At 42.3% G+C, this 25,147-nt stretch overlaps 1 protein-coding gene across 3 annotated transcripts in view; it reads left to right on the top strand.

The window, feature by feature from the left end:
- cgnl1 (cingulin-like 1) overlaps positions 1–25,147 on the top strand; it is a 151,321-nt gene that overhangs the window by 107,591 nt on the left and 18,583 nt on the right. For 2 of the 3 annotated variants that reach the window (XM_085968723.1, XM_085968725.1), the window contains exons 13-14: positions 900–1,061; positions 2,466–2,555. In XM_085968723.1, the coding sequence (XP_085824849.1) occupies positions 900–1,061; positions 2,466–2,555 (252 nt within the window). Of the gene's footprint in view, positions 1–899; positions 1,062–2,465; positions 2,556–2,914; positions 3,004–25,147 lie in introns of all 3 variants that reach the window. The other variant, XM_085968726.1, reaches the window with a different exon arrangement.

The raw sequence follows: 25,147 nt of genomic DNA, 5'->3' as shown, positions 1-25,147 counted from the left end.
GTGTCCTTGGGTGTCTCTGGCGACCACCTGAAATGAACGCTGGCTCATTAAAATATATAACATGGGGTCGAGCACTTCAGTTAGGACCCTTTTGGGGAAGTTGGTGCCTGGGCGCGTTCAATTCAGTGATTCTGAAGCTCGCCAAGAAACACATGGCGTGAACACTCGGGACTCAGGCTGCAGCAGCAGCAGCATTTAAAGGGACACCCACCTCCATTAAGATAAGTCTCTGGATAGTCATTTTTGGCACCATTGTTTGGCTGAGTTTGGAAAGTCTTTAATATTAACAAGTTGTTGGGAGAGCTGACCTTTGGCTGCAGCTGCACTGTGACTTCACTGGCTGCAGGAGTACTGGGAAAGATGGAGTCTTGCTGGGAATGCCATTGAGGCTGCCGCACCAGGAGGAACAGCAGGGAAATGCGGCCAACTTGGGTTAACATCTCATCGAAAGACAGCACCTCTGACAATGCAGCACTCCCTCATTACTACACTGAAGAGTCAGTCTAGATTATGTGCTCATCTCTCTCAAGTGGGGCTGAACCCACAACCTTCTGGCTCAGAGGCAAGAATGCTCCCACAGAGCAAAAGCTGACATATAGGCATACTTATTTGGTTTTCAAAGCTTTATTGTCATAAAAAGTAATTTATGAAATCTAGTGGGAAAAACTTATTTTCTTCACATTTAAATTGACTAATATGGCGATAATCACCAAAATAACTGAAGTTAAAATAATCTACTTTCAAAACATAAAATGCTGTAAATACACGCTAGGTCTGTAAAACTCTGATTAGAGAGACACTAGCCTTGTTGTGCATGTCCAGGAATTTCTGTTTTTAGTTGAGCATTTACAATTTTTTTTTAATAACCTGTTGATATGGTCTGGGGTATTTTGGATCAGATGCGGCAATTGCGAGAGGAGTTGGACGACTGTTACCATGAGCGAGATGAAGCAGTTGTGAAGTGCCAACAACTGAAGCAGAACGTCAATGACCTCGAGTTCGACCTTGAAAGTAAAACGCATTTAAAAGAGGATCGAGTGCGGCAGGTCAAGCAAATGGAGGTGAACAAAAATTAGTGACCAAATTTTACTTTTTCTTCACATTTTGCTCAGACTTCCAGACCGGGAAAATCTGAATGCAGCACGGGGTCTCATTGGTGTACCTGACTCTGCGGCTAATTTTAAAGCGATCCGACAGGTCACTGCAATCAAAAGTTTCATGGACCTTCCTTAAAAATGTTTTGCCTTCAAAGGGCAACTAAATATTTTTTGGTTTATTTATTTTTGTTGATGGCAGTTGGAAAAGTGAAACCATGAATAGGTATTGACATTGAAATCCTAGAAAACTGCTTATGATCAAACATAAAATAAAATGGGTCTAACACTCCTAAATTCATCAACAAATAAAGGCCCAGAAATTCGGGTCGGAGGCTTCCCGCGGGTGCAAGCCCCCGACCTGCACTTACCTAGCGTGCCGGCCGTTGTGCTGTGGGCCCGCGTGGGATTCCGATCCTGGGCCTCCTCCAACTGCCGGCACGCAGTGCTTGCGTATCCCAGGGGCGCAGTTAGTTCGAAGCGTCCCCTGGGATCACGTGGGCCATGGAGAGCCAATGGTAGCAGGGAATGCTTCATTCATAAAATTGACAGGAACAGCTGTCAAACTATAAATACTATAAGCCCCAAAACATTACTAAAACTTCAAATAATTTTTTTTTAATCACATTTTTAAAATACAGTAACTAAATTACATAAAATGACTATTTTAAACAATAATGAACATTTTTGAAAAAATTAATTACATTTTCTAACAGGGCTAAAAATAAACTTACCTTTAAAGTGTTTAAAAATAATAAACCTGTGGAAAAAAGTTTTAATTTTAATTAATTCACCACTTACCTTGTTAAAAGCAGGCCTTGCGCCTGCTTTTTAAAAGTGTAACTGCTGGAGACCTACCCTCCCGGAGAAACCTGGGAAAAAAACATAAGTTGCAGGCGTACGCATTCGACCTCCGAACCCCTTTAAGGGAACGGAAGTTCCGGTTTCCCGTGCGTGCGCAGTGCATGCACGAAACCGGCACTTTTGTTGGGCCTACAGGCGAGTACCCAGCGCGTACTCACCTGTGGGGACCCGAATTTCTGGGCCATTATGTTAACGTCATAAACGTTAACGTAATGCGCCCTTTATATCTTTAGCAGCATGTTGTGCAAATGGACTTCCATTAATTGATTAAAAACCTTTGCCTGTTTTTTTTTTTCAAAACTAGAAATCTCTGTGATGTAGTATTCGTTCAGTTATTCTGTACCTCTGTTCTAAAGAATTTTAAAGCTAGTGTATTTGCACACTAAGAGCCATTATTGAAGCATAATGCATCACACCTGTATAATACAGTAGGTGGAAACAGCATTATGAGAACAGTGGTTGTTATTTGTGAGCCCCTTTCCACTTCAACCTGATTTCTGTTTCCAGGATAAATTGGCAGAGATGGAGATGGAGCTGGATGAGGAGAGAAGCAATTCAGACCTTCTGACAGATCGCATCAGTAGAGACAGAGAACAGGTAACTAAGCCAGTTGCACTGACCTAGATAATAGATTGGGCCTTGTTGAAATAGATTGGTCTGTTGAAATTGCTGCCCAATCTACAGCATAAGAATTTATCTCTCAAAATGTACAGTTATAATGCCAATCCAGGAAAAAATAAAATATGGACAAAATTAAATCAGCAGGATAGCATTTCCCCACTAACATCTTGACAAAATAACTGACAAAATTTCAGGGCATTAATGTTGCTTCAGAGGCCTAGAATGCCAACCGTTAGATTGATTCCCCTCCCCTGTGAACTAAGCAGCACAGCTTACATTGTATTTGGGATAATGTGTAGACTTGTCAATCATAAAACCATGGTTTATATTTGCAGCAGGCTTTGTCCGTGTGTGACTTGTTCAATAAATATTTACTGCTGTAGCAGGTCGCAGAAAAACAGATCTCCTGCCATTGGCCTCACTCGTAAGTATAATTGACCGCACCTACCTCATCACGACCCATTTGTTTCCGGATTTTGTAAGCTTCCGCCAGGTTCACCAGCTGCTTAATTAAAATACTCACATAGGAACATGAGTAGGCCATTCAGCCCCTTGAACCTGTTCCGCCATTAAGTTAGATTATGATTGATCCGTATCTTAACTCCATCTACCCGCCTTGGTTCCATAACCCTTAATACCCTTGGAATGCCATTGTTACGCTGCAAGCAGGTGGAGAAAAATGGGTCTCTGTATTCTCAGTCTGCTCCGTGTCCTTGAGAGCAGCATTGTGTGAGGCCAAATAAATGGGGGGGGCGTGGTGCAGGTTGGTCGGTATTGCATTATCCTGAAGCCAGATTTTTATTTGCAGCAAAGTGAAATAGTATGAACAGTGGAGTCAAACTCATCAGTTTCAGGTTCAATAGCCTTTTGTTTTTTTTAAGTGTCATCTCGGATCATATCACTTTCGCACTTAACCCAAGCTACCTTTTTTTAAAAATTCATTCACGGGATGTGGGCGTCGCTGGCAAAGCCAGCATTTAATGCTTGGCTGTTGTTTTAAGTCCTCCAGTAATAATAGGTTTTATATATATGTTTGAATAAAGATGGTGTAAACCAGTGTGAATTGGTAAAGAGGATAGCTGTCATTGATGCCATATCAGTTTCAGTTTGTGCAGTCCACTAGTGATGTAACAGTGAGTTGAAAGCTAAACATTTAGCTCCATTACAGTCTACTGGTAATCTCCATTTTCACTGACTGCTATTGTGTGGGAAGTTTCTACACATAGAAGTCTCAAAACCAAAAATACTAACTAATTGCACCCATATAATCTGTCTTAAGACTGAATTACTACTTAGCCTACAACATTAGAGCTGTTTTGTTCCTATATAATATTATTTTGAAATACTATATATCAAAGACAAAACAATTTCTTCACTTGTACAGAATGAGCAAATTGGTTGTTTTTTTTAATAAAGAGAAGCCAGCATTTCTCCAACTGATTTCATGCATCATTTAAGAACTGTTCTTTTCTTTGATTAGTTGCCAAATCTCAGAAAAAAACATTCACGAGCTACAGAATTTTACATCACGCTTCTGTCATTTGATCTTTCTGGCATGTGATTAAAAGAGTCCTTTTAACCTCCACCACCGATAGGTTTTAAATCGGGAGATTAAATGAAGGGCTTTTTATTTCTCCTGACTTTACATGTTGAGAGAATTGATGTTTTTGCTTCACAAAAATAACAATTCCTTTAAAATCAGATTGTACTTAATTTCCACTAGATTGTAAATTGAAGATTATTTCCCATCTTGCCTTGTATGAGGATTCAACTTCTCATTAACGGCTGGTGCATTTTCTCCTAATGTCATCATTCTATTCAAAATGATTGCTTACTCACTTTTTGATATTTATAATCTAAACATACTTTGTTGAAATTAGATGGCTTCTCAACATTTTCTTGTTACACCAATGTTCTTAGGCTTCTTCTTTGTACTCTGTGTGACCCAAGAATGGATATTCATGATCTATATTTGTCTTTACTGTATCTCAGGCTAAATTAGTTTTAAAATGGAAGTTACAATTGGAAAGCAGCCTGCCAGCTCGGTGCCGGCTTGCCTAGATGGTGCCCATTGAAACTGAGGGGACAATGTATTTTAATATTTTAATATGTTAATGAAAAAGCAGTTAAATGTTGATATCCCACTAGTACACGTCCCGATTATTATCTGTATTTTTTATATCTATTTTGATTATTATCTATTTTGAATAGAATAATCTGTATTTTTTTTCTCTCCCACATGGCAGCTGTCTTTCATTCTGCCAGCACAATTTACACTTCATCTAGAGCCATCTTTTGTTTCTTAACCTGTCTCATTACCATCTCCTTTTGCCTTGAATATCTCTTAATGGCCTAGAAATTCGGTGGGCTGCAGCGCTGCGCCGCCACCGATGACATCATCGGTGTGCGCAGCGCCCCCGCTACCGCCCCGATCGCGATATTTGGTCGCGCCCGCCTCTGTAACGCCGGTCGCAAATCGCGCCCGGTTCAAGGGGCCTACCTGTGGCGGCAGTGGCGCAAGTTAAGGTGGAGGTGCGGGTCGACCATTTTTTTTTGGTGGCCGCCTGCCAGCACCTCCGTCCCCGGCCTCCAGATCCCCCCCGGGCAGTGCCGGCTGTGTCCCGAGGGCCCGGCACTTCTCCTCAGTGCCGGGCTCTTTTGCCGGCACTCGCGATCGGTCATCGTGCTGGTGCAGGCCCCTCCCCTTTAAGGGGAGGAAGGCCTGCAGTACCGCAGCGCGCCGTGCTGCAGCGTGTGGCGCTGCGGCACGTTGCGCTGCGATACTCAGTTTCAGTGCCCCAAGAGGGACGCGGGGCGCCTCGAGCAGTGCCCCGCGTCCCTCTTGGGGCGCTCAAACTGAATTTCCGGTGGGCGCAACGGCTCCGATCGCAGCGGTAATTCCGACGCCCAGGTGAGCTGGGGTGCCACTGAATTTCTAGGCCAATGTCTCTTAACCTCTCCGGCCTTCTATCCCATCACAGACCTTCCCTTTTATTCTCATCCCCTCCCCCATTTCCCAGCTCCTACACTTGCTTAAAAATCTGTTCCATTTCCTTCTTTTTTACAGTTCTGACGAAAGGTCATCGACCTGAAACGTTAATCTGTTTCTCTCTTCACAGATGCTGCCTGACCTGCTGAGTATCTCCAGCATTTTCTGTTTTTATTTCAGATTTCCAGCATCTGCAGTATTTTCTTTTTGTATTATCTGTATCGTGTTGCCCAGCAGTTAATATATGTGAGACATTAGCTTATCACCTTACATAGAATTTTACAGCACAGAAACCGGCCATATGGCCCAACAGGTCTATGTCCGTGTTTATGCTCCCCCCCACTTACTTCATCTCACCCGATCAACATATACCTTCCTTAAATACATCTATGCTATTTGCCTCAACCACTCCATGTGGTAGCGAGTTTTCGCATTCTGCATTGTTAGAGGTGCCATCTTTCAAATGAGATGTTAAACTGAGGCCCTGTCTGCCTGCCCGTGTAGATGTAAAATATCCCATTGTACTGTAGGAAGAGTATCCTGGTGTTCAGCGCAACATTTATCCCTCAACCAACACCACCAAAAAACAGATTAAAGCCGGTCATTGTCTCATTGCTGTTTGTGGGAGCTTGCTGTGCGCACATTGGCTGGCACATTTGCTACATTACCGAAGATGCTACATAGAGGCACTTCATTTTTCTTTTCATTGTCTTTCTATATTCTTTCTCTGAAAAGCATCAGTTTTATTTTAGGCTCTGTAAGGAAGTTCTCAAAGGCCCTCATCTGGCGGGTTTGTTTGTTTAGTCCTTCCTAAGCTGGCTCCAGACTACTGGGATTTTTGGGACTGCTTTAAATATTTGCTGCTTGCTTTTACAAATAACGTTATCTGTGAATAAACCGGTTTGATTGTTCAGTCTATTGTGGAAGTGTCTGGCGTGGCTGATATTAACCGTCTTTTGAAGTGATGTGAGATGTAGTGGAAGTTGGACGTACAGGTTGACTATCCCTTATCCGAAAACCTTGGGACCAGCTGTGTTTTGGTTTTCGGAAATTTTCGGATTTCAGAAGGTATTATTTCAGACTGGGAAACTCTGAACATTAAATTAATTTGGTAATTAGTATTAGTATTTGTATTTAATATAAATTTTAAAAGTTCAGGCTACCTCTTGCGACTGTTCCGTGTCTCATTCCCCTTCCTGCTTCTCTGTGCTGCCGCTCCCAGTCTGTTTACAGCTCCCCCTGCTCCGTGTCTCATTCCCCTTCCTGCTTCTCTGAATTCCTTGACTTAGCGGGGATCTGGGGCTCGACTGCCTACGCTAAGCTGGCCCGCAAATCAGGTAAGGGGGGGAGAAAAGAATATCGGACGGGCCGCTGCAGCTATCGGACGGGCCGCTGTATTGTTGGGTTCACTCTCCCGGTACCTCCTTCACACTGCCTGGCTCGGCCTGCAATCTCCTACCCAGGAGGGAACTCTGTGACCCTCTGCCCTGCTCACAGGGAAGGGCAGAGCTCCCTCAGTCACACTTAACATCGAGAGCGAAGGCCGGCGTGTCGACAATCTGCAGGAATTCTTGTTCTGGGCCCCGGAGGACCACTCCTGTCATGTTTTGCGCCACTCGGGTCATGTCGTGCGCAGGACTTACGCTGAACGAAAAAACTTTCGGTTTTCAGAGGTTTTCGGTTTTCGGAAGTTCGGATAAAGGATAGTCTACCTGTATTATCCAGTAGAACCTGGGCCACAATATTCCAGGTTACTTGATGCAGAATGTTATGTTTTGGTTCAGAGGGAGCAAGGGCTCGGAGTGGACATCTTCTTTGTTGAGCACGAGGAAAGTATCTTAAGTGAGCTTGAATCAGAACTCCTTGTCCTAAATTCTGTGCCAGTATAAGAAAGAAAGACTTGCATTTATATAGCGCCTTTCACGACCTCAGGCCGTCCCAAAGCATTTTACAGCTGATGACGTAGATTTTGTAGTGTAGTCACTGTTGTAATGTAGGAAATGCGGCAGCCAAATTGCACACGGCAAGATCCCAGGAACAACAATGTGATAATGACCAGATAACCTGTTTCAGTGTTGTTGGTTGAGGGATAAATATCGACCAGGACAACTAGTATAGTACTAATTGTGCTGTGTGGGAAGTAGCCGCTTGTGTTAACACAGGCGCTGCACTGGGAGGGGTTGGGTTGACAGAGCTTTCATCTGTGCACAGAGCCGAGAGAATGTTTTGCGACCTTCCTGTGAAGGTGTTCCAAGAGTGCCAGCCATCCTGGGGTACCTCATCAAGGTGACCACTATTCCAAGTGTGAGCCCTGATGATTGTCATAGGAGCAGTGTAGCCAAGCCCAATTCTGATCTCTCTCACCCAAAGTCCACACGAGTGCACTTTCAGCAAGGATCACTGGATAGTGCACTGGACAGTGATCAACAGTAGAACCTACCCGCTGGCTCAGCTGACATTGGTTAACTCAGCACACACTGAGGATGGTATTTCAGACTTTCCTGCTTGCATGTGGCTCAAGTTCACACCGGATGTAAACTCTAAACAATCCAGCAAGCACTATTGGAACTTCTCAATCAGAAGGAAATTAAGTGAAATTAGTGTACAGTTTTTCTTTACAAAAAAAAGGCTGTTACTTTCAGCCAGCACAAAGTACTTAGGGCACCAGCCTCAAAAGTGCACTACATAATGGGGTTTAAATAATCAATGTAATGAATTTCTCCCAACATCAGAATTACAGTCTGTGCAAGAAATGGCTGCCATATTCTATAGTAAACTTATTGCACTTCAGTGTTTTGAGGGAAAAAATACCTTTTACATTGGAGTTATTGCCCCAGTCCTTGGGTGGGAAAAATCAACCAAAATTCCAGCTTTAGAAGTATTCAGCTGGCAGATGTCTGTATGTGGGTGTTGGATGAAGGGAGGCTCCGTTGTGATAACCTTGAGCACCACCAACACACAAACCATCAAATAGTCCTTTGACACTTTTATCAATCAGCTTCTCACAGTGAAGAATTTCAGTTACTGGAGAGCTGCCAGGACCCATGGATATCTTCCATGAATGTTTAGATTTATTTAAAAGTGTTTTCAGCCAAAATGTATGGAGATGCAAAAAGTTTATGATTTGAAGGTTTTCACATTCATGAAATTACTGTTGACAAGTGACACAAAATAGATAGAATTAAGGAGAAATTGGGTAATTTTGTGAGGCCTCGTTGCCAGTGTAAGATTCTTACTTAGAGACAAGCACGGGTTGCAGGTGGAGCTGTATAATTATAGCCCAGAATCTCCGACCCACAGTTGCCACGACTGAACTGCCATGCTGGTAAGCAATTTGTAAAATGACCAATTCTTGTTTTGTTTGCAGCATGTCTCGGTTTTAGTTTTACCATCAGTATGATCAGTATGTTTGTGCTAGTGAGACTAACTTTCTGTAGTTTAACAGAGCTGCCAGAGGGAAATTACTGGTATAACAGGGTATGTAAGGTGTACAATAAAAGCATGAAATTTAATAGGCTTAGTAATAAAGGGCTTATAATTGATAGCCTGCATTGTAATACCGCCTTGTCCAGAATACATAGAAGGTTCACTTCCGTAGGACATTTCAAAGTGCTTCACAGCCTATGAATTACTATTGAAGTGTGGTCACTGTTATTTTGTAGGTAAAGTCAGGAGCCAATTCGCACACAAGATCAAACAAACACTAGAAATCTTTGCACACAAGGCATTAAGTGATGGTCCAGAATACTTGACAGAAGGGTTCTGGTTTTCTGATTACATACTATTTTTGTTAAGTGGGATTGATTTCCTTTTAAAGTTGGTCTAAACAATGTATTCAGCCAAATGTCTCTGAGCTTCAAATCAGGTGACACAACATTTGACTTTATAAATTGCCTTTAGAGAGCATGAAATCACTGGTGAATTTGTTTGTTCAATTTAGACTACAACATTTTTATCCTATTTTTTGTTTTGCTAATGAAACCATGTTGTTTTTATTTTGAGTACACTAAGAGTATAAGTTACTCTTACTGGACAAGTCTTTCTCCCTCACCACTGTCCCAGACTTCATCCCTTCACATCTTCCATCACTTTCTCTAACACACACACACACTTTGATACACGTATTTTCACTCTCTCCCTCTCCATCCATACCTGCTATCTCACCCACCCATATACTCATACACACCCCTTACAGCTTAGAGAACTGGGAGAAATCTTTCAGTTCAACTCTCCCTCCTTTATACTTGGCATCTTGTTGCCAACCTAGAATCACTCATTAATATGAAAAAGATCCAGCATTGCACTCTGTGTTCTTGTTGCTCTGCGATGTAAAGACGTTACCACGGCAATGGTGAAGTAAAGGGAAGATAAGCTTGCCTTCCAGTCACCATCACTGGTGCCGTCTGATGAGATCCCTGCTGATTACTGTGCACCTGCTACACTACTGACACCAGGTGTTGGAGGCAGCTAAATTAGAGTGTGGAAATGAGGTCCCACTCGCCAGAACAAAAAATAAAATGTCATTAGCTTTGCCTGGTTTAAGCTTGTTCCGTTGTGCTGACTCAGGTCCCTGTAGCATTTATTGGCACAGTGGTTATACAGAGGCGCAGCAAAATAAATAAGCTCAGAGGAGAGCTAATCAGTTTATGCAAGAAAGGAAGTAAATGCTAACATTCAAATCCTAACAACTGACATGACCTTCAGATTGTGGAATGTGTTCTTGTTCTTGAAAAATGAAATGGCTCCAATGCATGCTGCCTAATGCTTCAGGACTGTATTTTGTTTTCTTTATATTCCAGATTTAAAAGGATAATTACAATGCCCATTCATTTGGTATGCAATTTTTATTGCATTCTGACACTTAATCATTTTTAAATTTTGGATAAACATGGCCTCTGGGCACATTATTTGTTTGGATTGCTTTGACTGGATTCTTAATGATTGACATTTTAATTGACCGTGTCATTGTATGGTGTGATTAGGCCATGGTATATTTACCTCAGTGGTATCAACATGTGAATAAGTCTTGGTAATTGATGCATATTTATGTGTAAAGTTTGTATTTTTAACAAGAAATGGCTTATACAGATTGCTTTTCTAAGGTGGACGTTGAGGTACATTGTTGATGCATCACAAGAGGTAGCTCAAGACGATATATATGTCACTTCATAGACACAGGACAAGTTAACAGCAGCACAAAAACTCTACTATCCTGAATGGACACCAGAACAGACAGTCGTCAGAGTAGTTTCAATAATATCTGTACGCATCAAGTTTTCATCAGAGAAAAACATTAACCTTATAACGGGGTGTACTGATCAAAATAACCCAGTTCGAGCTATTGTTGCAGCATGTTTTTAACTGTGTGTGTGCCTGTTTGAATCTTGTACTGATGGAGGTGAAGGATGAAATGTCCCAGCCTTTGCATTCTGACTGGACCAGCACACACAGGTATAATGTGAAGCACAGGCATTTCAAGAACGCATCAACTGTGTAAATTTCCTTGCCACAGTAGGAGAGCTGCTGTGTAATGCCTAAATGTCCCTTATGTCCAGTGACAGGTTTGTGCACAGTTTTTGCTCTGTGGACTCTCAGCCACTGAGAGCTGCATTGAAACTGTCCTGTATTTAACCCTTTTACTACTGGGCAATGGTCATTACTGCTGAATGCATTTGCTTCATTTGCGTCCTTCCACATGCTGCTAGGATTATCTCAACAATACCCACCCTCCTTAAATAAAACTTGAGTCTCAAAACATTAGTCCCATGACGTTCCTTAGTGTTAAAAGTATACTGTTCCTGGGTAGAGTCATTCCTTTTTCCTCCACTGCTAGCTTAATTGACCTTCCCGCAGTCGGAAGTGAATGTGTTTGAGCATTTTTTTTTAATAAAAAAAAATCTCTTTATTGTCTTTCTGAAGCAAAACAACATGGCTTATCAATTGAAGTGCTAAGTGCCAATGCAAATATATTTCACAGTGCTTTAATACTCACTACCTTGCTCTCCAGGCTTAAGGACCCACTCGCTGCATAATATACATCAGCAACTGGTTTGATTGTTGGAGTTCCTTCTCGCGTTACTTTAATAATGTCAGCAATCCACAGTTGCTGGTGATCCCTTTGCCATACATGATATAGATAGCAGACTCTGCTTCTATAACATTGGAAAGCTTTAGCTTGCAACTTGTATGCACCTATTCCAAAAGACTCATCAATATCCTAGATGGCTACTGCTTCTCACCCTCCATTCTTCAAACCTGGTTGGCAGGAACAGGAAGATAATTCTCTTGAAGAAGCTGTCTTTGAACCACCAACTTTTCACAAATCCTCCTTCCCCTCATGCTGCCCCTGTTGAAGATTTGGATGAAGACACTGAGGAACTAGAACTTTCAAGTCAGTCATGAGGGTATTGGAGCCTCAGCCAAAGTTTTTCTTGAAAACTACATTGATTTCAATCTGTCTCAGAGAGTTGAGAAGAAAAATCTAGGCTGACACTTCAGTGCAGTACTGAGGGAGTGTTGGCTTTTGGATGAGACATTAAACAGCGGCCCCATCTATCTTCTCAGGTGGACGTAAAAGATCCCATGGCTCTATTTTGAAGAAGAGCTGAGGAGTTATCCCTGGTGTCCTGGCCACTAATTTTAACCCTCAGCCATCACTAAAACAGATTATCTGGTCTTCATTGCGCTGTTTGTGGGATCTTGCTCTGCGTAAATTGGCTGCCACATTTCCTACATTACAACAGTGACTACACCTCAAAAGTACATCATTGGCTGTAAAGCGCTTTGGGACGTTATGAAAAGCGCTATGTAAATGCACATCTGTTTTTTCTCCTTGTTTTCAAGAGTCATAATTTAAACTTGTGAAATATTAATTGGGATCAAAGATCAGATTTTTCACACAAAAGGTGATAAATTTTGAACAATCATGCAAGATTCTAGATTTGCCGAGGTTAGGTATTCAAAGCACAATTGATTGCTAGCAAGGAAGAGTTATAGAGGAATGAGCTTTGATGGGCCAAATGGCCTTTTTTGTACTTGATTTTTCTCGTTCTTATCTCGGGGTAGTTGTTCCCTCTTCTGCTTCACTTCACATTTTGAAGTGGAATAAGATTCTTATGTTGGCGCTAAGTATACTAGCCTTCTACATTCAGAGAACTGAATACTTCTGCAAAACTAGACAATTATTTTTTTAATGAAACCTGGACCTTGTTTGGCTGCCTCCAAAGACATGCAAAATGGCCAATGGAGTGCATTCTCCATTGCTGCCAATTGACGGGAAGAAGACTATCCTTTGCACATGTTGCAGATATAAATTAAAAGAGAAAGACGTGTTACCTACCTAGTGGAATCTTCATTCCTAAAATGGGAAAACATCCTTGACATACTTTTGGCTCCTTTTGTCCTGAAAATTATCTATATAATTCATGGTTAACCTACAAAAAAAAAGTTACAACACTGATTGTGAGAGTGAGGGAGGCTACACATTTTATGCAGCATAGAAACCAGAATCGATAGGCAGAGCTTATTGTACTGGTAGGTACAGGATGCTTTGCACCTGAAGATTCGGTTTCTATTGATTTACCTGTTTTTCACAACAGTGTGTAAGAAGTAAGTTAGCAAGACAAGTAAACATTCCATTAGTTACAACGAGTCTCCAGAACAGAAGCTTGCAAATAATTAATACGCTTTAGTTTTCTCACCCCTAAATCAGCTCTGGCTGTATCTACCCAAGATCTCTGTGTGACTTTCACCTTGGAAGATCTCGCCATATCATTTCTGAAATCGAAAATAGGAGTCGACAATTGGAACAGCCATTTTGTATTGTATTGTGATGAATTGGTAGGTTGTGGGGGGTTGTTAAAGTTGGGTTCTGGTTCACCTTAATTGGTGGGGGGGTGTTTTCAGGCATGAAAACCACAGCTGAAATGGATCATAATCAGGGTTTGGGCTGTAAAAGGTTTTGATTACTTGAGATATACATTTCTGGATCTATTGAAGGGGATAATTCATTCCAGACATCGAGCAGGAGGAAGTTGAACTCCAAATAAAAAGAACTATTCCATTAAACATTACAAAGCAATGGATGAAATGGAACAGAATAAAAAAGGAATTCAGCAGTGTATGGTATTAAAGCAAAGAGCCATAGCAGCAAGAGACAGACTGTGATTTGAAATAAATGTGGGAATAATGAGTTTTTTGTATTACAATTAAACGATAAGTAAACTTTGAGACCTATAAGAATAAATAGTTCATGGATATAGATGCTTGGGACAGATACTGCCTGCTATAGAGTGATCCTACTCTCCTGTTAGTATCTGGTTCGGATGTTTAAGACTGGTCTCTCAATTATATTGCCAAAGCTATTGTAGCAACATTTTAAATCCTGCCTTGAGAAATAAAACTTGAAATGATTTAGTAAATGTTTACATAAAAGCAGATATAATAACAGTGTTAAAAGTACACAGTAATTGTACATTTTAAGTCAACAACCAGTTGAATAATTTTTCAGTGAGAGTTAAAATATTTCATGAAATGGCTGTAGGCAAGGCACAGGGAAGTGTTTTTATTTTACAAGGGAATTTCAAATTTAAAAAAATCTAAGACTTGGTCGGTCATAGGTCTCTGCATTAGACAAGTTTGCAGTCTCGTCATTCTGTGGCGAGTCAACCAGTCCAGCCCATTCATGTTTTATTGCAGCTGACTATGTGTATAAGGGCACTGAGAGCAGATCGTCGGGCCATTCTCCCAACCTGCGAAAGCGCAGTTTAAAAAAAAAAGGATACATTTTGTTGCCCTGAAGTTACTTTTTAGTTTTATAATGATCACCAGCATTAACCACTGCACATAAATACACCCTGACGTAAGAAAACTACTCGGCACTTGGTCTAAGCGTTAAACAAAGCTTTAATCAACTGTTTTACAACATGGAGGTCTAGTTGTGTCCTTCACTAGTTCCTGTTAAAAATGTCCTGCGCAAGCTGGGCCCGTGCCCGAGTATTTATACTCTCCCTGGACAGTGCCACTCGCAGGCTGCTCAGTATTATTTCATAAGTCTTTCTTTCATGAATGACTGATTCATGTCACACCCTAAGTAAAGGAAAACTTTATTGAGTACTAGAATAGCAGACTGGATGTAAGCAAAGCCTGTTTGCACCCAAATATTTCATATTGACAGCAAAATTCTGGACACACTGTGCCTAGGTCCGTCATGTTCTACTCTGTTCCAGTTTCCAAGAATACCTTGAATAGCTCTTAAGAAATGACGCATTGTTATTTACAAAGTTTTGTTAGCAGCGTTTATGGCCCTGTTGAAAACTGGTGTGCAACATAACAGCTCAGCATGACCAGTTTAAAAGGTGACTGCCTCCAATTACAAAATACTGAGTACTTGGGTGGTGCCCCATTTGGCAGGACTCTATGGCCAGCCGTGCCTAAACCTAACTTTTGTTTACATTTTTGGCACGCATGTAAAATTTGCGAAGCAATTATTTGTAGGTCTGTTACAGTATGATATGAGCATACAGAAATGATGGGCAGGAAAAGAGTATCTGGTTCATCAAGCCTGCCCTATACAGTTGTAATGCCTGAAGCATCATGATTAGACCACTTTAGGAAGGATGTGACCGCCTGAGAGAGGGTGCAGAAAAGATTAACGAGAACGATTCCAGGGATGAGGGACTTCTTTGGTCACTTCCAGACTTGACTATTCCAATGCTCTCCGTCGACCTTCCAACTTCCACCCTCCGTAAACTTCAGCTCATCAGAAACTCTGCTGCATGTATCCTAATTCGCACCTAGTCATGTTCACCTATCACGCCTGTGCTCGCCCGACCTACATTGGCTCCCGGTCCAGCAGCGCCTCGATTTTTAAACTTCGCATCCTTGTGTTCAAATCCCTCCATGGCCTTGTCCCTCCCTATCACTGTAACCTCCTCCAGCTCTACAACCCACCAAGAAATTTGCATTCCTCCAATTCTGGCCTCTTGTGCATACCTGATTTCCTTCGCCCCCACCATTGGCGGCCATGCCTTCAACTATCTAGGTCCCAAGCTCTGGAGTTCCCTCCTTAAACCTCTCCGCCTCTCCTTTTTAAGACACTCCTTAAAACCTACCTCTTTGACCAAGCTTTTGGTCACCTGTCTTAATATCTCCTTGAGTAGCTTGGTGTCAAACTTTATCTGATAATGCTGTTGTGAAGCATGTTTTACTATGTTAAAGGCACTATATAAATACAAGTTATTGTTGTAAAGTAAACGGGCGCATCTTTTTAAGCCTATCTGAATGACTCAAGGTTTTTTAAGCTGGGAATCAATCATGTGGCCCTCCTCTGAACCCTTTCCAAAGTCTCTCTATCACCCACCATATCAGGAGACTAATTTGATTTGATGTATATCAATTATTATCATAATCCATTGATCACAGGTTTACGGAATTCCATTTATCCTGTTATTCTGAAGCAGTTCCAATGGCTCATTTAGTAAGTTTACTTTTCAGTGTGGCACTGAGCTGTACAAAGCAGGAAGGTCCCAATCCAATTCCAGTGTTGCAATTCCGACAGACTCTCTCGCAGTACTTTACTTGCACTGACTGCAAGAGGCAGCTTCCAAAAGCATATCCACACATCGTAGAAACTGAAACTGAACCCTATGCTTGGAGTGTGGCTCAGGCCTAACATTCTGCCCTTTTATCTAGTAAATGCCGAAGAAAACGATTGAAGAGAAGTGATTTAAGGATGTTTTTGAAAGGGGGAGGTGGCAGGGTGGTAAGCAGGAAATTAATTTGTAGTTGCCTTCATTCATAGATGCCACAAAGTTTGAAAACAGTAGGGAGAAAGGTGAGGGAAATTAAGAAATAGTTATACAATGGCAAGCTTTGGGTTTTGAAAACTAGTAGGTCGTTAGAAGAAGGAAACACCGAGGGTGGCAAGTAATTCTACTGCTTTGTAAATGTACTTATGCAGACTAAACCGCATATAAATTCATACTACATGAGAAAAATGCTGCTGAAAATGATAGATGCCTGGTTAATTAAAATCTCCCTCTTAAAGAAGGAAAGGAAAAAGACTGGGGCAGATTCTGAGCCTACGATTTTCCATCCATAATTTTAATGGCAGAAAATCATGGGCTGTGCTGGAATTTAATATAAACACTATTGTTACTAATATTGTACATGCAGTTACAACTAAAATGAAGGAATGTAACTTGAGAATGCTGTATCAAATCGAGTGAGATAAATATTTTTCTATATTTACGATACTAGGCAAGTTTTTGCAAAATAATTCCAGTCCGAGCCGAAATATAAGTTTCTATCAACAAGACTTTAAATTACATCTGTAATCATCTGTTCCAGATGTTAATTCTCTTCTAAAATCAACTCTCCTGGCCTCTCCGTTCCAATATTATTCATTGGCTGTAAAGCGCTTTGAGATGTCCAGTGGTCGTGAAAGGCGCTATATAAATGCAAGTCTTTATTATAACTCAATTAATTTTAGAAGTTTACCAGCTGTTTCCTATTGGTCCCAACACCAAACACCCGTTTCTTTCAGAGGATGGTTATTTTATTTTTTCATTTTTGGCTTTCATTCTCCACACACAATCATCACGGTTGAGAGTTTCTTGTTGAAATGTTCCTTTGGTCTGATAGTAGTAAGACCATTTTACTTGTGGTGCATTCATTATTAATTATATCCAAGCTATTCGTTTACTTCCCAAAGAAAATTTCCAATGCCTGCTTAATATGGGCTTTGTTCTGCAACTTTGGTCCCGTGCAGAAACACCCTATCCTACATCAGCCAGAATTTGAAATTCACATCAGCAACAACCCGAGTGGAGTGGGTGAGGACCTGTCATGGGGCGGTATGTCAACCTGTATTGTTTCCTAAAATTGAGTAGAAAGTGATCAGAGACAAAAGTTTAGAATAACAAAAGTAGAATATAACTCACTGGAAAGGAGGAAAAGACATTGGCCCTGAATTTCCGATCAGAGGCTTCCTGCGGGCGGATGCCCCCGATCGGAAAAAATTTTACGAACCTACATGCTGGTTCCGTAGATCCCGAGGCTTCTGATCCTGGGCCCCTCCTCTTCGAAATGCGCAGAGGCCCAGGTATCCCAGGGGCGCATGCAGTTCGCAAAGGCCCCTGGAATCATGTGGGCCGGGCGAACCAATCAAAGAAGGGAACTCCCCCTTCATACTTTTGACAGGTCTGTAGGGACAGAACTGTCAGAAGTATGAATGGGGATCACATTTAAAAACACACTAAAACATTTTTAAAAATGTTTTTAACTACTTAATTAAATAATTAAAATTCCATTTAATTAAATATTTTTAAATTTAAAAAAATTGGGAAAATTTAATGTTTTTACAGGGCTAAAAAGTAAACTTACCTTTTTGAAGAGTTTTTAATTTATAAATAAATGAGTTATCAAATTTAATTTTTCTATTTTTCAACTCTCTTAAGCTGGTTAAAGCCGGCCTTACGCAGGCTTTTACCAGGCGTTAGAATTCCATGGCCTTTCAGCGGGCAGAAGTTGTGCAAAAAGCGCAACTCTCCACCCGCAGAGGCACTTTTCCCGGGCAGGCGGATGATCTGTCGAGAATTCTTGACAGATTGGAAGTGCCGGGTTTTAGCGCATGCGCTTCGCATGCCTGAATCCGGCACTTGCGAGGCCCCTATGGGCGCGTACACACCTCGTACGTACCCGTGGGGGTTGGAAAATCCGGCCAATTGAGACTAAACGCCATAAATTTCCTCAAGTCTTCTCCTGTTCCACCACCATAACAGATAGTCTATTGTAGTAATGTTGGTTGAGAGGCAAACGTTGACCAGGAGACTGGGAAGACTCTCCTGCTCTTCAAATCGTGCCATTAGATCCTTTTTGTCCCATCTGAGAGGGCAGACTAAGCCTTGGTTTAACATCTCATCCTAAAGGGTGGCATATTGGATGCATTTTTAACTACCTTTATTGTCTGCTGTATATTTGTAACAGTGTGTGTAATGTCCATAAACTGAATTCAATTTAATCACAAATGCTAAAGTTTGATGGAAAATACTTTTGTTTTAAAAAGTTCCAGGAGAAGCAAAATAGAGCAGGAGAAGCAAAATAGAGCACCAGAAGATTTATTGTGTTTATTTTGGATCGGTGAAGCAGGAGATAGGAAACCCACTGAAGTTATTCCAGAACTGCACCTGTGTTCTGAGTGACTTTGCCAACAGGGATTTCTGTCTTTGAATTGTGTCCGTAACTATTTGTGTTCTTTTGCTGTACAGGTTTGATTATGTTCACACACAAATTTAAAGCTATGGATTAGTTTAAATTCATATTTATTAAAATTAATTAATTTGTCCCTGTAAAAAGGGTGGTATTTCACTGCAGAAAATGCGAGTTTGGCATGCTGATACTTTCTCAGCATATAGAAATTAATTTGTGGGAATCTAGTAGGAATTATCAGTTTCATCCAACACACCATACCATCTCCATCTCCACCGGTCAGACTACTGTGCTTCCCAGAAGGGGTGGAACCAATGCTGTCATGTATACACTAATCATCATTGAATCAATTTACTGTCAGTCACCTATACTTAGCCAATAGCTGAGTTCAGTAGTTGAAGCGAACCTCTGGTTTATATCCTACATGTTACAATATAAATATTCAGACTTAACAAATTGAGTATGGAGGACTGGGATTACTTTCCTACCAGATAGTCTCTCAATCTGCTCTAAAAACAGAAATTTTGATTGGTATGGATTAAATGCCCAGATGTTCAATACCTGGGGATGGTGAATTTTGCAGAAATGAATCTTTAACTTTTCAATCTTACCAATAACAGATAAGCACCTTGCTTTGGTTCCATATTGTTAAATGTTTATGCTCCCAGTGTTTAATGAAGTTGGACAAATCATGTTTTGGGAGGGGCAGGGTGTGACTGTTCTTAATCATAATTTCAAAATTGAATTCACACTCAGAGATTTCGAGTGGACAGAGGTGAAAAAACACTTCGTATAATGGAAGAACGTTGAGTTTTAAAGCATCTTCAGCGCTTAATAATCATCCTGATTTTAAAGTGTACAAAAACACAATTTAAAGACTACATTTATTATAAAGTACAATTTCAAAATTTGCGATGACTCCAAATTGGGGGAGGGGTATAGTTAATACTAAGGAAGGCTGTGATAAAATACAAGAAAACATTAATAAACTTGCAGAATGGGCGTGTAAATGGCAAATGAATTTCAGTAGAGATACGTGTGAGGTGGTGCATTTTGGTAGGAGGAATAAGGAGGCCATGTACTTCGTGGAAAATGAGTCTAAATGGGGTAGAGGAACAAAATGCTCTAGGGGTACGCATTCACAAATCATTAAAGGTATCATCGCAAATTAACAAGGCCAGCAAAAATGCTAACAAAGCACTGGGGTTCATTTCTAGAGGAATAGAATTGAAAAGCAGCGAAGTTGTGTTAAACTTGTATGAACCTTGGTTAGACCACATTTGAAGTACTGTGCACAGTTCTGGTCTCCATATTACAAAAAGGATATAGAGACACTGGAGGAGGTGCAAAAAAGTTTTACAAGAATGTTATTAGAATTGAGAGGCTCTAAGTATCAGGAAAGACTGAACAGGCTGGGGCTCTTTTCTCTAGAAAAGTGTAGGCTGAGGAGTGGCCTAATAGAGGTCTTTAAAATTATGAAGGGGTTTGATAGGATAGACGTAGAGAAAATGTTTCCTTCACTAGCACAGACATGATGGGTTGAATGGCCTCCTTCTGTGCCATAAATTTCTATGATTCTTCATCTAGGAGGGAGTCTAAAACTAGGGGCCATAAATAGAAGATAGTCACTAATAAATCCAATAGGGAATTCAGGAGAAACTTCTTTACCCAGAGAGTGGTGAGAATGTGGAACTTGCTGCCACGTGGTGTAGTTGAGGTGAATAGCATAGATACGTATATGAGGGAGAATGGAATAGAAGGGTATGCAAATAGTGTGGGAGGGGGCTCATATGGAGCATAGATACTGGCAGTTGGGTTGAATGGCCTAATTCGGTGCTGTAAATATTACGTATAGCTGTCACAAGTATGGTTAAAAAACAAAACATACTGTTACAACTTGCTGTTAAATATGTATTTTCTTTAAAACATAAACAATTTCATAAAATTTGTTTGTGTTGGGGGGAATCAGCATTTAACAACAAAACGACAATGCCCAGGACCTGCCTTGCTTTTCTATGCACTGTAAGCAATTAAGAAAAGGACTTTTTAAACCCATTTTGTGTTATATCCGTGTATCTTAATGTTGTGTCCTTCAATAATCAGACAACAGACTGCAGGGAATGATCAACAGGTGTTTACTGAATGAGGGTTACTCTAGAACTAAGTGTACAGATCACTACTCAGGGTTTATATACAGGTGTGGTCACTGCCGGTACTACAGTATACAGGAGCTGTAAAAAGTAGTTCTCTCCCTTAAGGTATATATACATTACATACATTACAATTCCTCCCCTTTTAGATTAACAGTACCATAATACTCATTTAACAATTAACATTTTTAATATACAATGTTCTATGTAAATAGTCCATTCATATATTCAGTCTCTGGGGAGGCTTCCTGATTCTTTCTGGATAACGCCTTTCCCGAGTGTCTCGCTCTTGGTGCGGAGGCGATTCTAGCACCCTGTCGTCAGTTGATTCATCAGCTTCCAATGCTATTGTTTCTGAGGTAGATGCGACCTGTACGTCGGGTTCCTCACCAGGTACGTATGGCCGAGACATGGGGTTGACTCGTTCCTGTGACTCTAGGATCTGGTCAGCATGGCGTCTCACAATGTTCTCCCCAACATCCACTGTGTACATTAGTGGCCCCTGCCGTGTGCATATCGTTCCTGGTTGCCATTTCTCTGTTCGGTAGTCGCGGGCCAAGACTGGTTGCCCTACATTGAAGCTCCTTGTCGGCTTCTCATTGATGTGCTGGAATTGCTTACTCTCAACATCTCTTCGTACATTTGGTCTGAGCAAATCCAGATGAGATCTCAACCTTCGGTTAAAGAACATCATGGCCGGGGCCTGGTTGGTGACTGCATGTGTCGCATTTCTGTAGGCTAACAGGAAATTGTCCACCTTATGCTGCAGTGGAATGTCGTCATCGCACATGGCCTTTATTGCCTTCTTAAAGGTTTGTACGAACCTCTCAGCCAATCCATTTGTGGCTGGATGATACGGGGCGGATGTGTAATGCCTTACCCCATTCCTTTCCATAAATCTTCGAAACTCTTCGGACACAAACTGTGGTCCGTTATCAGAGCAAATCTGCTCTGGCAAGCCGTTCCTGGCAAATATGGTCCGTAGGACTGCAATAGTTTTCTCTGTGGTGGCGGAGGACATTTTGATCACCTCAGGCCATTTCGAGTGCGCATCCACGGCTATTAAAAACATTGAGTCCATGAATGGACCAGCAAAATCAATATGCACCCGTTGCCATGGAGATGAGGGCCACTCCCATGGGTGTAGAGGGGCATGTGGTGGTGCATTTTGGACCTTCTGGCATCCTGAGCAGCTCTTTGTCAGGTCCTCGATTTGCTGTTCGATCCCCGGCTACCGCACATAAGCCCTAGCAAGGCTTTTCATTTTCACCCCTCCCAGATGACCTTCGTGAAGCTCATTGAGCACTCTCTCCCTTAACTTGGGTGGAATTACCACTCGGGATCCACACATCAAGGTCCCCTGGCATACTGACAGCTGTTCTCTTCTGGATGAGAATGCTGGCAACAGTGAGTCGCCATGTGCTGGCCATCCCTTCACCGTCAAATCATATACCCGAGACAGTGTCGGGTCTCCTTCTCTATACCAGCGTTAGTTACTGGCAAGCATTCAATTATAGTCGAATGAAATATTTCGACAGGATCCACTGCTGGTGCTTCCTCCGCAGTAGACAGTGGCAGGCGTGATAGCCCATCAGCGTTTCCATGCTGTTTCGTGCCCTTATACTCGATTTCATATTGGTGCGCCCCTAGAAAAAGGGACCATCTTTGTAGCCGTTGCGCAGTCATCACCGGAACGCCCTTCTTTGGATTAAAGATGGAGACAAGTGGTTGGTGGTCAGTCAGCAAGGTGAACTTCTGCCCGTGCAGATAGTGATTGAACTTTTTCACTCCCCACACTAGGCTGAGGGCCTCCCTGTCAATCTGGGCGTAGTTACGCTCGGCTGAGGTTAGTGACCGAGACGCAAAGGCTACTGGCCTCTCCGAGCCGTCCGGGAATTTGTGCAACAGCACCGCTCCAATGCCATAGGGTGATGCATCACACGCCAACCGAATTGGTAGTGCTGGGTTGAAATGAGCCAACACCTCTCTTGATGTGATCAATGCTTTGCTCTTCTGGAAAGCTCGTTTACATTCGTCACTCCACTTCCATGGTAACCCCGTTTGCAGTAGGGTGTTCAGTGGGTGTAGTACGGTAGACAAATTCGGCAAGAACTTATGGTAGTAGTTCACCAGCCCGAGGAACGACCTCAGTTGTGACACATTTTCCGGTGCTGGAGCCTTGACTACTGCCTCAATCTTTTCAGGGGACTTATGTAACCCCTCTTTATCAATAACGTGGCCACAATACGAGATCTGCTTCTGGAAAAACTCGCATTTGTGGCGATTAGCTCGGAGCCCATATTCCTTCAATCTAGTGAGCACCTGCTCCAGGTTGGCGAGGTGATCACTGTCATTTTCGCCCCTGACCAGGATATCGTCCAAATAACACTGGGTCCCTGGAATCCCTTGCAGGACTTGTTCCATTGCCCTTTGCCAAATAGCCGGAGCTGATGCTACCCCGAACACCAGCCGGTTGTATTGGTAGAGACCTTTATGAGTGTTGATCGTGAGGTACTGTTTTGAGGCTTCTTCTACCTCCATTTGCAGGTACGCCTGGGCCAGATCAATCTTAGTGAAGCGTTTCCCTCCAGATAGCGAGGCAAAAATATCTTCAATCCGCGGAAGCGGATATTATACCGTGTGAAGGACTGGGTTCACTGTCACCTTAAAGTCCCCACAGATGCGAACCTTCTTTGGTTCCCCAGGCGTATTACTCAACGACCTCTTAATTACAGGAACGATGGGTGTAACCCACTCACTCCAGTCCACTTTGGACAGTACTCCTGAACGTTCCAAACCTTCCAGCTCTGCTTCGACGGCTGGGCGGATCGCATAAGGTACCGGTCTGGCTTTAAAAAACTTTGGGCTTGCATTTTCCTCTATTTTGATCGTCGCTGTTATGCCTTTTAGTGTTCCGAGTCCCTGCTGAAACACTTCTTGTGCGTCAGTTAGCATTTTTGACAGTCGTCCAGGTGTGACGTCGTCATCCTTTTTGGCATCTACAGTCAGTGCTTGTATGGAATGCCAATCTAGCTGTATCTTCCGGATCCATTCACGTCCTAGTAGTGGTGGTCCTCCATCTGGCAATACATATAGGTCCATTTTTGGTGTTTCCTTGCCGTTATCACAATCACAGAATCACAGAAACCCCACAGTGCAGATAGAGGCCATTTCGGCCCATCGAGCCTGCACCGACACATATCCCACCTGATCCCCGTAACCCCTACACCAACACATATCCCACCCTATCCCCGCAACCCCACATATTTTAATCCCCCTAACACTAAGGGTCAATTTATCATAGCCAATCAACCTAACCTGCACATCTTTGGACTGTGGGAGGAAACCGGAGCACCCGGAGAAAACCCACGCAAACATGGGGAGAATGTGCAAACTCCACACAGACAGTCACCCGAGGCGGGATTCGAACCTGGGTCCCTGGCGCTGTGAGGCAACAGTGCTAACCACTATGCCACCGTGCTAACGTTCACCCTTATTTTTCCTTTGGGGTAGACTTTTTGCCCCGTGTACGTCTTCAAGACAATCTTTGTATCTCTCAAGGGTATATTGCAATTTAATATACTGTATTCGCTGCTCACAATGCGGTCTCCTCTACATTGGGGAGACCAAACGCAGATTGGGCGACCGCTTTGCAGAACATCTCCGTTCAGTCTGTACAGGTGACCCTGAGCTTCCGGTCGCCTGTCACTTTAATTCACCGCTTCACTCCCACTCTGATCTCTCTGTCCTCAGGCTATTGCATTGTTCCAATGAAGCTCAACGTAAGCTCGAGGAACAGCACCTCATCTTTCGATTGGGCACTTTGCAGCCTGCCGGACTCAACGTGGAATTCAACAATTTCAGATAATTATCCCTGCCCCCATTTTTCATGCAGTATGATTTTTGCCATTCCCATTTGCAACATTTTATCTTTCCTGCCTCTTACAAAAGTACAGGATGTTCTTTCTACTCCTTCCTCCCCTCCTAACCGCCACCCCCCCCCCCCTGTCTCTGCACCTGCTTAATATCTGTTACATCTCCAGCTTTTTCCAGTTCTGATGAAGGGTCCCAGACCTGAAACGTTAACTCTGTTTCTCTCTCCACGGATGCTGCCTGGCCTGCTGAGTATTTCCAGCTTTTTCTGTTGTTATTTCAGATTTCCAGCATCCACAGTATTGTGCAATTATATATGTGAGAATAGCCGCTTGTAGTCCCTTCGG

Source organism: Somniosus microcephalus, chromosome 27, assembly GCF_052327205.1.
Source record: "Somniosus microcephalus isolate GS21.2 chromosome 27, FLI_Smic_1.0, whole genome shotgun sequence".
Taxonomy (NCBI): Eukaryota; Metazoa; Chordata; class Chondrichthyes; order Squaliformes; family Somniosidae; genus Somniosus; species Somniosus microcephalus.
Note: the sequence above shows the minus strand (reverse complement) of the source record. Positions and strands in the feature narration are given on the sequence as shown.